Raw genomic sequence first — 18,495 nt, forward strand, 5'->3', positions numbered from 1 at the left:
AAATCATCCAAAAAATGTTTTCAAGGCATTCCTCTCCATCTCCTCCTTTCTCCTGACTTGCCAGTTGTGGATTCACAGGTTATTCCTCTATGAAAAATGAAAGAGCATCAAGGAGTTACAGGCTCTGCTCCAGAGCTACATAGTCCCTGGCATGGCAATGGCCAGGCCAACAAGAAAAGACAGCTTCCAAATCCTTCTTGTACTGGAATTGGCCAAAGAGTGGCTGCTCCAAGTAGGCAGCTAGGATCCAGCCACCTTGTTTTGAAGGTGGTTGAAGTGGTGGACGTGGGACACCAGTCATTTTCTGCAACCATGAACGGTCCCAGAAATTTGCTGAAATAGATGCAGATGTCATGGAACTGCTTCTGTGGATTTGAGACCAAAAGCATACCTAACCTGCATGTGGCATGGCTGTACCATCACCAGCAGGCTTACTCCTGACAGATAGACACAATAGACAGCGATGCTTTCAGTTGGGTTTTTTTGTGAGTTTTTTATTGAACAATAATAATATTACACTCTTTAAAACCAACTGACTTATTAGATTTACATTCAAGAACTCATAATGTCATTTATGACACTGTTGCAAAATATTAATAATGTATGCAGTATTTAGTACATTCTTCAAATATTTCTCATCAGTCTGCTGGAAGACCAAGGGTTTGATCCTGCTCTCACTGAAATCAAGAAAAAAATTACTTTTGATATCAGTAGATTAGAATCAATTCACTTGCTAGTAAATAGCCCAAGAAAACATTATTCCCTCTCAGACCCTAACATTCAATACTGGTTAAAATGTGGTATTATGCTATTTTGAGATTTATGTTTGTATGTCTCCAATTATCATGGCAAGAGAATCTGCACTTTCATCGTGACATTTGGATGTCTACTGCTGTCATCATCCTCTTGTTCCAGATCAGCAGGATTCATGCCTGCTTTCCCAGGTGAAAGCATCCTGCTTTCACAGATGTTGACTTTGGATCTCTTTAAAGGCATCCAAGTTTCTGTTGTTCATAGTTTTAAAAGCATGCTCTTAGATCCTGAACTAAACTCCGGCTGTTGTACTGTGTGTTCTTTCTTTCACTGCAGTCATTGTCACAGCTCAGGTTGATTTCAAAGGAAATGTTAAAATCAAGCCACACTTCCAAAGAGAGTGCCCTGTGTTACAAGGCTGTTTCTAAGCTCATGGCATCCAGGTTCACTCTGACACAGCAACATCAATTTTTATTATCTGTGGATCTGGTCGTTTTCAGGCATATTAGCAAGCCTTTCTTGGTGGTGATTTTTTAACTTACGCAAATATCATCCAGCTTAGGCTGAATGAGGGGCTGCCCATTCCTGCAGTGCTCTAACACGTGTAAGTTTTTCTCCTGGCTGAAATGGGATCCCTTGCTCATGCAATTGAGAAACAAAGGACTGGGTACCAAAATACTGTAGTCTGTGGCTGCACTATCACTTGCTGAGGGTTCAAGGCTTCCCTGGTTCAAATAAACGCCCTGTGAGTCACATCTGGGCCATAGCCAGCAGTGAAGATGGAAAGCATGAAGGTCCCTTTGCTGGCCTCTCACCACTCTTCCAGAAAAAATGCAGATATTGCCTTAATGACACCAACTAGCTGGTTTATAGAAACATATATATTTAAATAATGATAAGCAGCTTCTTTTGTTTCAGATCCCCTTCTACAAATTGGTAGAATTTACCAATCTGCTGTTTTTCTGTACAAAATTTAACTTTAGAAATTCAACTAAATACAAAATGTGTCTGCAGTGTCTTGCCGAAGTTATTCACAATGTATAAACTGAAGTGCTGGATGTTTTCTCTCTGAAGAAAGGCATATTTGTCTCCAAGGAATTGTCACCAAACTTCCAAAAACTGGAAAATTTTTAACAACTTTTGTTCATTTACTTAATTTACCCTGTTGTGCTTTTGCTATTATTGTTATTGCACAGGGGTGTTCCTTCCATCTGAGGTGTTGCTTATATGTGTTTCTTTCACAATGGTTCCCCATCAATAGTATCACTCACCCAAACTGTCCCCTTCATTCAGTGAGAGCTTTTCCAGCATCAGGTTGGCAAGAGTCAGCCTCTGGCACTATTTGAATGATCATGTTGGGTTTTCAGTATTACTATACATTCAAAAAACCACAATACATTTATCTATTCAAATACTTATCAAAACAAATATCAAAAGTCATATACACTGTACAGTCTATTTTTAAGTAAACATTTTTTTCATTAAAAACAGGTCACATTCGAGCTTCAGAGATTACATATTCATACATTATAGATTTACTTTGTTCTTAAAGTGTGTTGTTGCATATTCAATAATCAGTGAGAAATGCATTCACTTGAAAGTCTTACAAGTGTAAGTAAATATCAGCGAGGATTTAGCCATTTCATTACTGGAGAGCGAATAACTTTCTCTTTAATGAATTCCTCTTTTACAGAATTTCCATCCCCTGATGCCATGTCACTATCTGAAAAAAAACACAAAAATTAAGGTGGATTTCATGAACATAAGACCTTTAAAATATTATCCTGCAGTATTGTCCCTGGTTTTATGAATGCTTCGGAAAATCCTTAACTGGTATGTTTGCAGAAAACTCAGTAAATTACCTCCAATTACCTAGCTGCAGAATTTCTACCAAATTAAGGCACAAGTCATATCTGTTTTCTAATAGTTTAATCATAAGGCTGATGAGTTGACTTCAGTTTCCAGTTCTGACTGTAACACTCACTCCAATGTGACACAGAACCAAGCAACACATCCTCAATAACTACAGCAGTAAATTAAACTCCCCTGCAGCTATTCTCTGACTGAGGCCAGCTAGCATTAAATAGCCTGGTGTGTGCCACTAAACTCTCTTACTCTCCAAAAATAGGTAAAAGATACTCAGTTTGTCAACTGGAAACAGTCCCTGGCTGAGGCTGATTCCTAAGCTGTCACTGGGGTTGTTTGGCACAGCCAGCTGGCTGGGGACACAGTGTGCTGCCCACTGCCCTCCTGTCTGACCGTGAAAGGAGTAAAATTGCAATGTACAGCACCTCCGACACCTTCAAGTTTGTTAGGCATATGTAGGCATAGACATAGTGTTTTGTACAAAACATGTGGGTCAGAAACTTGCCTGTTTAAAGCACAGAAGCATTTACAGCTGTTTTAATCCACTCATGATCACTTAGGTGTTATAGTTTCTTCTGAAGACCCCTTTCACATGAAACCCTGTGTGACCACCCCATGCAGAAATACTCATCGTGTCCCTGATCTGCTAACAGTGACAGACCTCTGAGGACAGAAGTAATTGGGAAATTTGTAACAACAATTTAAATAACACTGTTTGTTTCCATGCCGTGGATATCTCGTCCTGGCTGGGGTAAGTCAAGCAGTTAAACATTGAGGCAGCAGAAAATCTGGGACCAAAGGCAAGTGGGGAAGAGAAAAGGGGAGGAGGAAATTATGCAAATGGACTGTCTGGGAAGGTTTGGAATATAGGCTAGATACAGAAAAAAGCAAGCACACTCATTATTTTGACATCCTCAGTAATAAATAGAAGAAGAAAAGGCAAAAGAGCACAATCATGCAGAAAAATACAAAAATATCAGAGCTGATTGATCTTGTAAGAGGTTTTTTTGAGATTATTTTAAATGTGATATAAGATGCAGAAGTTTGCTTCAATCTAACTTTCTCTGAGCAGAGAAAGAGGAAAGATAAGTCTTGTATTAAGACAGCAAACTCTACACAGTTTAATATAACAGAAGAAAATTTAAAATTGCACACAAGCTGCAGTTGGAGAAGAAATGAAATCCAAAAATCTTTAGTGAAACCCTACAAAAGATCCCAGTAGACCTAGAATTAAATCTCTGGGGAGGTTTTCTGACTTCTAAACATTTGCATTTATTTTGGTTTCTCTTTATATTTAGAGTAAGCATACCTTAGTATCATCAGGTGGGGAAAAAGGGGAAAAATTTTAATCCCACCTCTAAAAGCTTCAGTGATCTTTCCTTGGTGCATCAAAAGCACTCCAGCTTGTCACACTCCCTTTTTCCTTTTTTTCCTTTTTTTTTTTTAATTTTAATTCTGGACAGATCTATTACAAGCTTCAGACACAAATGTAAAGGAAATAAATTATTCCAATGATACTGTGACAAATGACTACAATAAAACATTTAATAAAACCTTTCACTGACAACTGAAAACATATAAAGCTCTGTCCTCATGGGGAAAATGAAATGCTGTTTTTACCATGCATTAGCTAACACTAGTAAATGCAATGTAGTGAAATCCTGAACTGACATGCAAACCCTAGCACAGCCTCCTGCTGCACAGGTGAGGCACTGCTAGCACATGCAAAAGTCACAAAATATTTCAAAATGGTTCTAGCATGTGTCGCGGCTCACCTAATTCCTTGCTGCGTGTTAAGGAATAGGAAAAATAAACCTACCTTGTGTGGTTTTCACTGCTCCACCAAAGTACCCACCACTCATACACAGAGTGGTAGTAGATCATGTGCAAGTTGTTTGCTGCTAAAATCATCTGTCCCACAAAGTCTCACCTGTGTGTGAAGATATTTTTCGTCGATTTGGAGGTTTTGAAGCAGACAGTTGGAAAAACGGGAACTTCAGACAATTCCCTGTTACTCTGTCACAGATGCCAGAGGGACAGTTGCAGGTTTTCCTACATTCCATTCCATAGCTACCATAGGGACACTCTGGAAAAAAAAAATAGAGCAAAGCAGTTTTCAGTGATCCAAGTCAGCTGCTATCTTAATAGCTGGTCTGCTTGAAAGTGGAAAACCTTTGAGTGGAGGTCAGCTAGACCTTAGCCACAGGATTTCAGCATGCTGACTGCTTTTTTACTATATCTTCTAGTACGAACAAATCTTGACACACTTTACATACATCATTACATTTCCTGTAACTTATTTATATAATGTGCTACTGGTAATCCTTCTCTGAAACACTCTTAGATTTAAGGGCATTCTTACATTACATTGCCTTAGTTAAAGGCAGCATGAATATGTAGGTATATAATTGTAGAAGATTTAGTTTAAGGGCTAGCACTGAATTAAGAAGGGAAGATGACTCCAGAAATTCCCTGAACTCACTGTGTGGTTCACTGTGATTTTATCTGACTTTCATGACCATTGATATTTAGAGCTGCAGTCCGATGCCGGTGCGGGGCTGCTGTGGCCTGGGCCAGCAGCCTGGGAGGAGGATGCAGCCTGACCATGAGGAGCTATCCAGCAAACTCACCGCCCACCTGGAAATGCTACTGGGTCCTTGGGAATAGCCTCCCACCCAACACCTTCTCAGACAGCCAGGTTCTGCCTTCCCATGGCAGACAGCTCACCTGCACCTCCAGCCTGAAGAGTGAGGATGGCCTAAAGGGATCTCTGGCACTAAGGCAGCTCCCTGGTTATGCTGCATCTGGTCACATAATGCCCCTATTCAAACCTCACATCCCTGAGCAAGCTTGGGGAGGAGCACTACAAAGCAGTTGCTAGGATGGGAACAAATGTTTTCCAAAGAAAATTAAGTCAGGAACAGAAGATTTTCCCTATCCCACAGCTGACACATATCACATGCTGGGCCATATAACTTCCCAGAGGGTTTAAAGTAGGGGCTATGGCCCTTGTCTTCATCTGCATTGCTGTTGAATAGGATACCTTCCTAAAACCATTGCTGAAGAAGCAGAGACTGGGAAAATCCATGTCTAACACGTCCTTTCCAAACCCACAAACAGGTGATCATTCCCAGGAGAGGTTTGAGATATCCCAGGAGAAAGGCTTTTATGTTCAGACTGTCCTTGCCAAACCAAGGTACATGGTCACCTTAAATGGCAAGGTCTGGAGAGCTTCTGATTCACCTCCTAAGGGCAGATGAATGATTATTCAGGGCTGGACCAAGGAACCATCTAGCCCAAGCCTCCACAAAACTCTTAAGGAGGGTGGCCATAGTAAGCACAAATAATACCCCTCCCCTCGTTTTGTCTCTCCTTTTCAGCTATGAGACCTTCTATCCAGACATAGTTTCTTTGTGTATAACACCCACAATAAAATTACCTTTTCAGTTTGTTCACTCTCCTCTTGAGTGAAATGCAAACTTTTAGCTTTGCCATACAGCCTAGGTAATATGAAAATCAAGCTATTGCACTACAGTTATATAGTTATAGTGTAGCCAACATTTTACAATTCTCTGTGTATCAAATGGATTTATGGATTCATTCTTATAAATCCATAAATCCATTTGATACACAGAGAATTGTAAAATGTTGGCTACACTATAACTTAATTATTCTTCCTGAGAGCTAGGAAGAAAATTATTCTTCCTAGCCCTCAGCACACTCCCTTTCCCAAGAATGACTCTTCGGTCTGCTGCTTGTCCACATAAAACAAAAGCAAAATCCCACCCAAGCAGAGCTGTTCTTGGGTGCATTTCCTCCCTGGGAGACAAGCAAAGAGCCCACACTGAATGGAGCATCAATCTGCCTTCTACAGGTGCTCAGAAGTGTGAGAATTGTGATGCAGAGATGCTCACAACAGCATAGAAACAAGTCTGAGCCCAAAGCACTTGGCTCTGTATGGAATAACCCTGACATTGGTGCTGCTTTTTACATTTCTTGACACTGACAACTGAGTAAATTTATATTTTAGAAGTTTTTTGTTTAATAGGATTCTGCTCCTAAATAAATTGCAGATAGCTCCCAGTGATTTAACAGAAGCAAGGGCACCAAAAAGTATTTTGTTTTGTAATGACATTGTTATTGATAATAGCACAATGCACTGTCCTAATAATAATAAAAGTATCCCAAAAAATTGTTCTGGAACATATACAGCCCATTTTTGAAACAAGAAGTTGAAAAACAGAGAGTTCAGATAATTTTTGCAGAACTTCAAAGTAAATTGGCAACCGGAAGCCAGGGAGAATTTAGCCATCCTGCATCTGTCAGTTATTACAAACATGGAAGTTATTAAAATGAGTGAGTGACCTGGTATCATAGCTGCACATGGATATATAAAATAACAATATCTGACTCCAAGGAGAGACTGTACTATCTCAGAACTGAGATGAAGAAAGAAAAAGAATTCAAAATTACATCTACAATATTTAGTGGAAATAAATATATGGGGAATAGAAGCTTTAGGCACCAATTTAAATTTGAAATCAAGATATGACTTTACTGAAATTAATGAGAGTTTTTCCACTGAACGATTGGGAAAAAAACCCAAACATTTGATTTTGCATTTTCTACAGAGCACCCAAGATTCAGCTATGGGGATTCAGATCTCAACTCCCATAATATTTCTTTTTTCCCATTCAAAGGGTGCTATTGCTAAGAAACTCCTATGAGGAAAGCAAAAAGTACACACTAATTCAAAACAATTGTTAATGGAATTATAGGCAGTATCTTGCACTGTGATTTTTAATAAACTGAAGATCAGTCAATTATCTCAGTAAAATATTTTCCTGGTGAGTGCAGCAAAGATATAATCTTTATGTGTAAGTTCTACTCATTTGCAATAAAGTTTTGGGTTTCACACTCAACCATGCACATGAGTTTATTTTAAATAAGGTAAATAAGTGTGTGCTGTATGTGAATCAACCGAAGTGATTTTTGCAGCATCAGGTCCTAAGTCATTACTTTAACTAAGTCTATTAATACTCCTGATATTTAACTGCCAAGTTATTCCCACTTTTAAGGAAGTTATTCTAAGGCTTATCTGTATCTACTTACTGAAGTGGTACACAAACACAGCAAGACCCACTGCACTAATGCTTTGCAAACTCTCTTTTTAAAATAGTTCATTTTTTAAAAAATTCCTCCTGCATCTTATAAATAGAATACATTGCCGCCCTGTAAAGATTGCCCTGTTTAAATGGAGTGAGAATAGCTCCTAAAAGAAAAATGTGATTATAGCTTCTGACTAAAGAAATCCGCATGCAACATACCTGGAATAAACTGAACTCAGTGCCTGTCTGCTCATCTCACAGTCAGCTTCTGCTCTGTTATTGCCATCCTTCAGGCAGGAGGGTTTCTGTTTGCCTCCCCTGACCACATCCCTAGGATGACTGAGCACCTCAAAGGCAGGACTAAATTAAACAGGACAAAGTCTCCAGGCACTCAGGCTGCGCTGCTTTCTCCATCCCCCAGACCCCAGCGTGAGCACCGGGTCACTGGGCAGGCAGCCGGCAGTGCCAGAGGGAGCATCACCCCCAGGAGTGTGCAGCTGCCACAGGGACCCTGTGACAAGGTTGGACTTGCAGGATTAAAGTTTTCATAATTTATAGAGAGCCACCCACCAAATCAACAGAAAGAACAGGACTAGTGCCTGGGTGTCTCAAGCTCCAGTCAAAAATCTCATCTCCAAGCACACCCTGTCAGTATTTCCTTACACATGTCCCCAGGTAATGTGTGAACAATATCATCACATTAATAAACCTGCCCCAGTACATGGAATGCCTCCTAATGACAGCAAGTATTTTTTCCCTTTTTCCTTGGCTAAGGGATGAGCTGTAAAAATCCCATTTTACTCCTTTCAAGCAAGAAGCAAACTCTGCATGTATGTTGCTGTCAGATTGCCACAGTAGGTACATACAAAGTGAACATCATTACCTTTGCAGATACCAAATTCGTCACCAAAGTCATCCTCCTCAGTGTAAAACTGGCACTTCAGCCCAGGGCCACACTTGACACCATCCATACCCGAGACAGTACGATAGCAAGTCTCCCCCAGTGCAGCTGCACACACTCTGCAGCAGCCACAGTCATCCAGCACCGTTCGCTTGCAGCGCGCGGTGCTTTTGCATGCGTTACTGTCACAGGGATCAGGGCAATCTACTGCGTATTTCGCACTCCAGGCAGCTCCAGCAGGCACGGGCAGCAGGAGGAGGGTGAGGAACAGGAAGCCCTTCATGTCTTGCAGGGGTAAATGCTCCATCCCAGAGAGCAGGTCTCAGTGCTCAGCCTGCTGGTGCCTCTTGCCGAGGGAAGCGGCGGTACGGAATCCAAAGTGGTAGCTGCACACATCAGCCTACAAGTTTATGAGCTTTATAAAGTGTGTTGCCCACATGTTGCACCGTCGTCAGCTTCCTCAATCCGGCAGCGCTGCTCCTGCCAGCCTCCCTTGTTTCAGTTTATGAAATCCAGGATGAAGGTTGGATTAGCACTCTGCTGCCATCCAGGAATTGAAAAGCCTGAGCTGATGTAATCTGTTATGTTTAGTTGGTTGTTTTGCATGAGGACTAAAAACTCTCTCACATCCGTTTCAAATGCTCAAGGACGTCTGCCAAGAGTAAAAAAAAAAAAAAAAAAGTAAAAAAACAATCAACCCCGAGGAGGTTGCATACCTTCCTGCAGGACAGGGATTGCTCTGACGCTGGGCACGCTGCTGACAGGAGAGCTCTGCCTGGCTATCACGGCATGCATGGCCAGAAGAAAATCACACTGAATCATCTTACTGCTGAAAGAATAATCTTTAATTGAATAAATCTTTGCCATACTCTTTTAGGGGATGTGGATGGTTATTTTGGGGAATTAAATGAGATCATGTCATTCAATAGCCAAGCTCAGATTTTTCAGTAGTTTTTCCTGATTGCATTGAAACAGTACTTTCTAATCAGTATTTAAGTGGAGATGAATTAAACATTTCACTCAAAGATTACTGCTAGAACGAAAAACTGGTCAGAAAAAAACCATCATTTTGTGGGATCTTCCACAGCAGGTTCAGGAGAATGAGCAATGAGCTGCCCCAACTTCACAAGCAGGGGGGAAATCCCCATCCATCATCAGCACTGTCTGCACAACGTTAACATGGATCCAGGGGGCTGATTCTTCTCCCTCTACACCACTTCTATTCTGACAAACTCTATGGGATGCTCTGATGCTGCTCTTCAATGAAACTAATGTAAATAAACAGAAAACAAATCTCAGCTTCCCCTGTCTCCTCTCTTAGACTTACTTTATCCTGCCAGAGCCTTGACAAGAAACAGCAAACAAGTGGAGTCCAGTGAAACTGATGAGCCACTGGAGAGATAAAAATTTCTGCATTAAAAAAAATCTACAGGAAAGGAAAAGAGGAATAAAGCTAGCCATAAATAAACCTCTGAATACCAAAAGTTGTTGCCAGTGAAGTTAGTGGGAACCAAAGCAAACTGAACTGAGTATGACCACCTTGTCACTTGGGAATCTTGTGTCTCAAGTGGGCTAAGGACACTGCTAGTAGGCTGCCAAATAAAATGAAGGACTAGACTAGAAACACAGGAGACCAAGAAAGCCTTTTCTTCATTAATGCAAATGTGAATTGATAAACCCAAAACCAAAATGCTTAACTCTTCTGTCTCTCCCTCATAAGAACACTTTTTAAGGTGTTTCTGACTGTCCTAGTATGTTTGGCACTTGTCAAAAGTCAATGTAAAAAAAAAGAAATAAAAAATTAAAGAGTTAGGTTGAGGTCTCATGTAAACCAAGGCAGTACTATTGGTAAGCATGAGCTGACACCAATTAGTTCAATTAGCAGTAGACAGCTTTATCTTCAAAAAGCAACTATCCTCTAAGAGGTGAAAAGAGCACTCCAAAGATGGAAATGAAAATTGCAGCCAAAACCAGAGTAGGAACACAAGTTTAAGGTTACAATGAGGAGATCAATCAGAAATTTATGTCCTACCGCTGACCCCATCACAGCTGGACTATTGCAAAATTCTGTTTAAAAAAAACCAACCCAATATTTCTTCCATGGTTCTCAGGTCAGCAGAGTAGTGTGAACCACTGTCCATGTCTGCTGGCATAGAATCTACTAAAACTGACATTGTTTTATATTTACAGGTCAGGCTATAACCTGTGGGGTTGAGGAGCCAGTGTAAATCCCATAGGGCAGTCCCTCATGTGGGAGAGAGATGATAAATCTTCAACCAGAGAATCAGGGAACACAGCTAAGGCCAACAACCCTCTCAATACCCAGGCCAGATCTGCTCCTAATGGTGAAATAGTCCAAAAAAGAGCTTTGCACACTTGGTGCATCACAGGTCTGCAGCAGCAAGGAGCAGTTAAGTAAATAAAGTGAATTAAGTTAATTCACACCTGCACTTCAAACTCATATCTGCTTGCTCACTCTGAGGAGATAAGAGATGATGTGTAGTGTGCAGACCCATCCACACATATACTTAGACATTTATGCCTGGTATTAACTACCAGCTGGTAAAATCCTATTCTGTAAATATTTATAAGAAATGCTCCTTGTCTAAAACACCAAATGAGATCTTAAAGGGCTATATGTTACATTTGGGCTTCTCACAGGAAAAATGTCCTAGAGAGATGATAAATAAAAAAATTACACACAGATGTGGTGAGGAAAAGAAATCGTAAAAGGAATCAGCACACTCCCCTAGCAACTAGCCAATATTATTTGGAATAAGATGGAAACCATATCCTATGCTTGGAGCTAGAGGCCAAAGTAAATTATTACAATGGATTAAAAAAATACATGTAATGGAATAAAATAATATGAACAGATAAATATCTGGATTATATATGAGTATCATGGAGGAAATAAGGATACTATGATCTTCCACACTGTCCATTGATTAGATAGTGATATAAATCCAGTGTCACTCTCTTTGATTTTAATGTTTCTCTGTTGTTTTACCTGTTGAATCCATTAAGCTTTCCTCTCCAGTGAAAAGTTTAATCCTGTAAAACCCTGAACTAAGCTCTTCCATGAAAATGGATACAAAGGGAATTAATGAAGCTTCCTCAGTCATCAGCAGCAGAGAATTTGCCACCACTATTTAACTTGTGGTATAAACATATTTCAAAGGTGGAAGACCTTCTGGATCAGATCAAGGCTATTTTTTTTTCCAAATTTACAGCACAAATTGTCTTTTTGCCAGCTTATGTCATAATTACATCACCATATATAATGTTTGGCACTTCTTCTAGAAGCAGAAAAGGTTTCAACCCTTGGGTTCCATGCTTTACAGGGGACCAACAATCTAATGTCAGTGAGTTGTGTTTCCAGCAGAATACTTCTGAGAACCATTTTTGCATTTCTTTTGTAAATAATCTATTTATCAAGCTAAAACAGTGGGACTGTCTTGAGGTTGCATTTATACCCTCTGAAAAATATGACCCCACCTGTTAAATATCCCCATGGAACGGCAGTCTTCATGATTCATTATTAGTCTGTGCTGGTATATGGGCACAGAATCCTCACTAAGTTAATAGGCTTTGCTCATTTTACTCTTTAGATAGAGAAACATTCACCTTCAGTCTTCTGAATTTAAGTGTTCTGGCCACTGTTGCTATCCAGTCTTTTGAATGCATGAAGTTGGGATAAGCAGGAAGCACTAATATCTCTTTAAACATAGGAAAATATTTAATGCATGACCCTTGTTGCTCATTTCTAAAAGACAGTCCCTAAACTAAAAATATGTTACTACACATTCCTGAACAATCCAACCTTTTCCCAGGCTTCCTCTTCAAAAAGCCATAAGCACAATGCTATATGAGAAGCAAAAATTCAAAGGGAAACACCGAAAGGAAGCTGAGCTGCAAAGTCCAAAATGAAAAGCCAGAAATAGGAAGTAAAAGATAAGAATCAGGAAAGTGAGATAGCGGCAAGGACTCCCCTTTGTATGATTTCTTTTCTTGTATCTTTTCAATGAATTGCTAATTACTCTTTGTTTCAGCTGTAGCATAGCAACTCCACTCTGGTAAAAATAGGTGCTTTGGGACATTTCCTACTTGCTGAAGGCAAGAGATGTTTACATGCTTTCTCCAGGCAGACCAGGTGCTGTGCAGAGATCTGGGTAGGCACAAACTGCAGGAGCTACCACAGAAATTACTGGATGTGCTGGGTTACCTGCAGAGAGCCTCAGGAATGACAGCCGCAGCTTCCTTAGAGCACAGCAAAAGTGTGTCCACGTGCAAATACGTCCACATGCAAATGTGTGGCATGTTCAGCCTGGGAGCTGCTAGCCAAAATTTCTGCATATGATTTATGCTCGCTGAGTTTGCCATTGAAATAGGGCTGCACCCTGTCAGGTCTGTGCTGCTGGCATAGTTCTATGCTTGGAGAAGGTGTTCAAGAGGCAAAAAATGTCACAGAGAGGTGTAAAAGTTCTACTACATCGCAATAAGGGTAAATTTTTTTCCATGGTGGGAAAGTCTGGGTTTGTCACGCCCAATAAATATGTAATTGATTTAAAGAAGAAACATGATGAAAAAATATGTTGTGACTCTGCTATGCTGAAAACTTTTAAATGCTTTCAAGACATCTACATGTCCAAAGCAAGAAAGGTCTTTCAGTGCCCAAGACCTCCAAGATCCATACCAGGGAATTTCAGAACAGTACGAGAAAGTCACGTACCTTTTCTATACTTCAGGAAATCTGCTTCTCTGGATACAATGACTGGCCACTCACAGCCCAAAACTCTGCCTTCAAACACACACCTTATCAATACTTTTGTCAGGAGGTGCGTCTTTTGTGACACTTCTTGGTTCTAGAAATCTAAATCACCTCAGAGAAGTCAAATGTACAACTAAGCAGAAAGAAAACCTGTCTGTACAGAAAAACATATTTTCCAGTCTGATCTTAAGATATTCTGTTTCTTTATCAATAAAAAACTCCAAGATGTGAATGATGGTTCTTTGCATGTTCTGCTTAGAGGGTCGTGTGTCCATAGAGTAAATGGCTTTAATGCTGAGATCATGCTCCTGTTTCATCCTTCACTGTTTGACATAGTTAACTGATGTAACACACACTCATTTCTCTATTGTCACAAAGCCTCTGCTCTCAGTAGTTCTCTGCAGAACTAGAATAAAATAATTAGATTTGAAAAAGCATTTTCATCAGGGTTTTTTGGACATGAACAGTAACACAACAGTCAGTAAAATCACAAATACTGTATGGATTTTATCTTTTCTCTATGCGATCCAAATGGTAATCATACTCCAATTCTATGAGTCCCTGATAACTAAGCCAAATTCCAATTGAATAAATATTTTTTCTTGGTACCTGTGCAGAATTTGAAAGTGCACTGTTTTGGTTCTCCTAGATACAGATATTAGAATCTGATAGTTTAGGATTGGTGGGAAATATACTCTTCCTTGCAACTCAAGTTAATTCTGATCTCCATTTTTAAGATTAAAAATTTGATAACTCTATAGACCTTTATGGAAATCAGATAATATCTTAAGTATTAATGTGATTTCTACTTTTCTGAACTAAAACATATCTTTTGAAACTTTCTTGCAGTTAAGTCATGCTTTTGTCTTACAACATTTCTGCAAATGTTTTAGCCATGCTTTATACTTAGTTTGTACTTGACTAAGTAGCTATTTCCTGTAATGAATGACTAACCTATTAAAAGTTTGTTATCTTCTTGTGCTCTATGTGCTGCTAACAAGAAAATCTGTAGTCATATGTGTGAAATGTTGAGTTGTTTAGGTTAGGGTTATGTGTTTTCACGAGCTAATGCTTCCATGTATTCTTTGCAATATAGCCAGGATGATTTCCATTGGCAGAGAAAAGGCAATTTGAAGTAATTTACTTAGATATGCAAGTATATAAAATTTATATCTATCATCATTTTTCTTTTAGGAGAAATCTCTCCATTTCATAAGTACTTGTCTTTGAAATATAGAAGTTTTCCAGAATAACTAGGTGATCCCAGAAAGGCCAGAGGAGAACTTCTGCATTTCCTAAGTAACACAACTTCAGGGAAGAACCAGAGAAGGTCTGAAAGAAGTAGGGACACCAATGGGAACCTTTTTTCAGATTTTTTTCCAGTGTTACACATATTTTCTTTCCTTGGGATGAGTGGCTATTTCATTCTTCCTCCTCTCTGCCACACAATCTCTCTGGCTCAGCCTTAGTCCTCATTATACTGTTTTACTCCTTCATTATACTGTACTTTCTCTCTGATCTATGTGCAAGTTTACTTGTGACACACACAAAAAGAACCCTAAAAATAAGAGTTCAGCAGACTATATTCCTTTATTCCATCTTTATTACTTTCTCTTGTTCACAGCTCTCACACTCCATCCACATTGTCTATCCCAGCTGAAGCCTCTGAGACCTTGTATTAACAAGAGCAAAGCCTCGTTAAGGGAGACTTTTGGCAGCTGGTCCTTGGGAATTTCTGTGCTGTATGAATTGGTATCTACTTCAGCGAACAGGTTTGGAAACAAACTGAATTAATATCTTGGTTTCCATGGATCAGTGTAGATCCATGAATTAGTATCTACTTCAGTTAACAGGTTTGGAAACAAACTGAATTAATATCTTGGCTTTTCCATGTTCCACGGAAAGAGACACAGTCAGGGTCTCCAAGAACAATGCAATTGGAGGGACCTAACACAGGACCATTTGATTCCCCAGTGTGGCAAAAGGATTTTCACACACGTTTCCTACATCCTTTTTCCTTTGTTCCATAGATCATACGGCTCTGCTTGCAAATATATATTTCTTTTCTTTCCCTGGAACACACATATTATGGGTGAATGCTGACCCCAATGACATAAGGGCTGTGTCACTCATTTCAGCAGGGTCAGGATTTCACATGATGCTTTCAATGTTCTATCATCTCTGCTGTGTGTTTTTTGCTCAAAATATGGAAAGGAATGTTTGCAAACAAGCTCTAATCAGAAAGCAATGAGCTACATCTGCATATTTCCTGTGACAAATTTGGTCTCATTAAGAAACAAAACTGCTAGAAATCTTAAAATTATAAGCTATAAACCTATGAAGAGCACTTCCAAATCCATTTTGGCTTGTATTTAATTATTTTCAGCTTTCTTAATGTATTGATTAAAGAGGTGTAATAGCTAGCAAACTACAAGTGCAGAACACAACCTTGCATTTTTACTCAGAAATGTGGTAATTTATATGCCCCATATACATTCAGCTTATATGAGAGAACAAAATATAATACATAAGTAGTCTTTTTTTAAATTTTATTCATTGATCAATGTTAGTTATTTGATCAAATCTTGATGGTAATTTTCAGTCATTTAACCAAATGCCCACAAGATTTATTTTTTAAGAAAACTACCTGGGGAAAAAAACATGAGTGAAATATACAGAGCTGGAGCTATCTTTCCAAGTTGTGAATCTGACAGACTGAATATGTGATATTTCCATAATGGCACATTATTCTTCTTTTTTTGCTTTGTCTTCTGAATTGTCATGGACTGAGCATGAGCTATTTTAGATGTTTCCTTGACCATGATAGAATATGCTTTTTAAGCCAGAAATATTTCTGAAATAGTTCACAATCAGATGCACTTTCTTAGATGATTTATTTAAAACCAGATAGCTGCTACTCAATCCCATGTTTTAACTGTGCCCTGCACTGTATTATGGATCCTCTTCCTGCGCTATAATGTTCTGGACTACGAACACTGGCTGGGTGCTGGTATCTCACCCAGACTGTAAAGGAGCAGCAAAGTGAACAAAGAGGAAGGTCAGCTGCAGATATTTGCTGACAGTAGGAAACAGCCCCAACACCACAGGCTGTGGTGTACAGCATGTTCCCTCCTGGATCCCAGGAGGCCACTTGGGCCAGAACTGGGCAGAGTACCTTCAGTGCTGGCTATGGTGGCTTCTTCTGTTTTATAAAACTAGAAATGTTTGGTTTTTTCATTTATGAAGCATTGGATGTAAAAATAAAAAGTCCATTTTCAACAATCAGCATAAAGGGAAGGAGGTTTTTTGTTTGCCTGTTGCTTAAGATAAGTGCCTGAAACAGGACTTGGAAACCACTGGCTGTGCAGATGGAAACCCTTTCCAAGTCACTGGAGGCAATTGTCTGGGCAGACACTTTCCCAGGATGGCGCTGGGCAGACACTTTCCCTCCTCATGGCGCTTGCAACCAAGCGCCATGAGGAGGGAAAAACCCAACCCAGCACAGCTGGTGGAATAACAAACTCTTCTGGAAATTGCCACACAAATATGAATAGCAAAAGGGGTAACAATTACTGTGACCCTGCCTTCAGTAACTGGGTGCAGGAAAAACTAGGGAAAGGAAAGAGGTCTGGAAGAAAAACAATTTACATATTGCTTTAGAATTCAATCTAGCTTTTGTGTTTTCTTACCACCAGCAGTCCTCTCACCTTGTTCAGGTACTCTCAATCTTTCTGCTCAATGAAGCAAAGACCGCTCGATAACATCATTGTTCATAAGACAGAATAGTCTGTTATAAAGTAAGGTGTTTTTTAATAATTCAGGGCTCTGACATGCAGTCCCTGTCAAATCTCACTGTGGCACTCCCTGACTGATTGTTTCTGCATTAGAGTCTCATTCCACAGGGCAAATTAACTTCAGCCATCCATTTCTGCTCCACTGTGAATGTGGTAGCTTCTGAAGTTGATGTACCTAGAATCACGAGCACCACAGCACCCTGCATCTGTTCACACCACAGCACTCTGTATCACCCTTTTCAGCACCCTATTCTCACCCTCCTATATTTGATTATAGACCCACACCAAGAAAACTAGCTTAGAACCCACCTAATATTGCAGGAAGAAAATGAGCAACACGTTAGTATCGGCAAGTTCCTTCTCTGTCTCTGTCTGTGCAATATCTTCAGTGATGCAGGCATAATTGCTGCCTCCACATTATTCTTTTCATTATGGTGTGGATTGTATGTAGGAGGAATTTGTTGACAAGTTCTGGCTGGACCACTTTGAAAGACAGGACCTCTCACAGCCGCCAGTGAAAGGGAGAAGTGCAAGTTTTTCCACAGTCCTCCATCAGCACGCTCAAAGTTCTGAGAATAATTGTGAGCTCAGTGCAAATATTTGTTACTTAAACTCTGTTAAGAGCCATACCCAGACAGGACTGTGGCTTTTGGCAAGGGATGTGCATGCCCAATATTTTAACCTGTGAAAGCCATGTCACTGTCAATGTGGTCCATTGCCTTTGAATATATCACAGGTTTTGCACACATTCTAGTCCAAAGTACATCCTATTTTCATGCACCTACTTTCAAAGCATTTCTACTTTTTTCTGGTATCAGGTTTTTTGTATTCTTTCGCAGCTCAAAAATATATCTGCTTTAGTTTCGGTCCTAACTGCTTGAGACAGACTGATCCTCTACATTGCTTCAAGATAACCTCAACCAACAGCCATGTACCATTTTTCCATTTAAATGGAAATCATAGAATCATATAATCATATGGATTGGAAAGGGCCTTAACTATCATCAGTTCCCACCCGCCTGCAATGGACAGGGACACCTTCCACTGGATCACATTGCTCAAATCCACACCCAAGCTGACCTTGAGTAATTCCAGGGACAGGGCAACCACAACTTCTGGGCAACTGGTTCCAGATCCAGTCACTATCCTCTGAGTAAAGAATTTCTTCCCAAGATCTCATGCAAACCTACACTCTCTCAGTTTGAGGCCATTCTCCCTTGTCCTGTCACTACAGGCTCGTGTAGCAAGCCCCTCCCCATCTTTCTTGTAGGCCTCCTTCAGGTACTGGAAGGCAGCAATAAG

At 39.9% G+C, this 18,495-nt stretch overlaps 2 protein-coding genes across 2 annotated transcripts in view; one reads left to right on the top strand and one right to left on the bottom strand.

Annotated features, from left to right (window-relative positions):
* The window catches only part of SNX18 (sorting nexin 18), a 198,051-nt gene that overhangs the window by 172,290 nt on the left and 7,266 nt on the right, over positions 1 to 18,495 (top strand). The window lies entirely within an intron of this gene.
* On the bottom strand, positions 510 to 9,273 carry ESM1 (endothelial cell specific molecule 1). The gene is made up of 3 exons (XM_064735819.1): positions 8,611 to 9,273; positions 4,550 to 4,705; positions 510 to 2,476 (listed from the first exon to the last, which is right to left on the bottom strand). The coding sequence occupies exons 1-3, from the start codon at positions 8,933 to 8,935 to the stop codon at positions 2,376 to 2,378; spliced, it is 582 nt and encodes a 193-aa protein (XP_064591889.1). The 5' UTR covers positions 8,936 to 9,273; the 3' UTR covers positions 510 to 2,375.

The sequence above is a fragment of the Zonotrichia leucophrys genome, chromosome Z, assembly GCF_028769735.1.
Source record: "Zonotrichia leucophrys gambelii isolate GWCS_2022_RI chromosome Z, RI_Zleu_2.0, whole genome shotgun sequence".
Classification (NCBI taxonomy): domain Eukaryota; kingdom Metazoa; phylum Chordata; class Aves; order Passeriformes; family Passerellidae; genus Zonotrichia; species Zonotrichia leucophrys.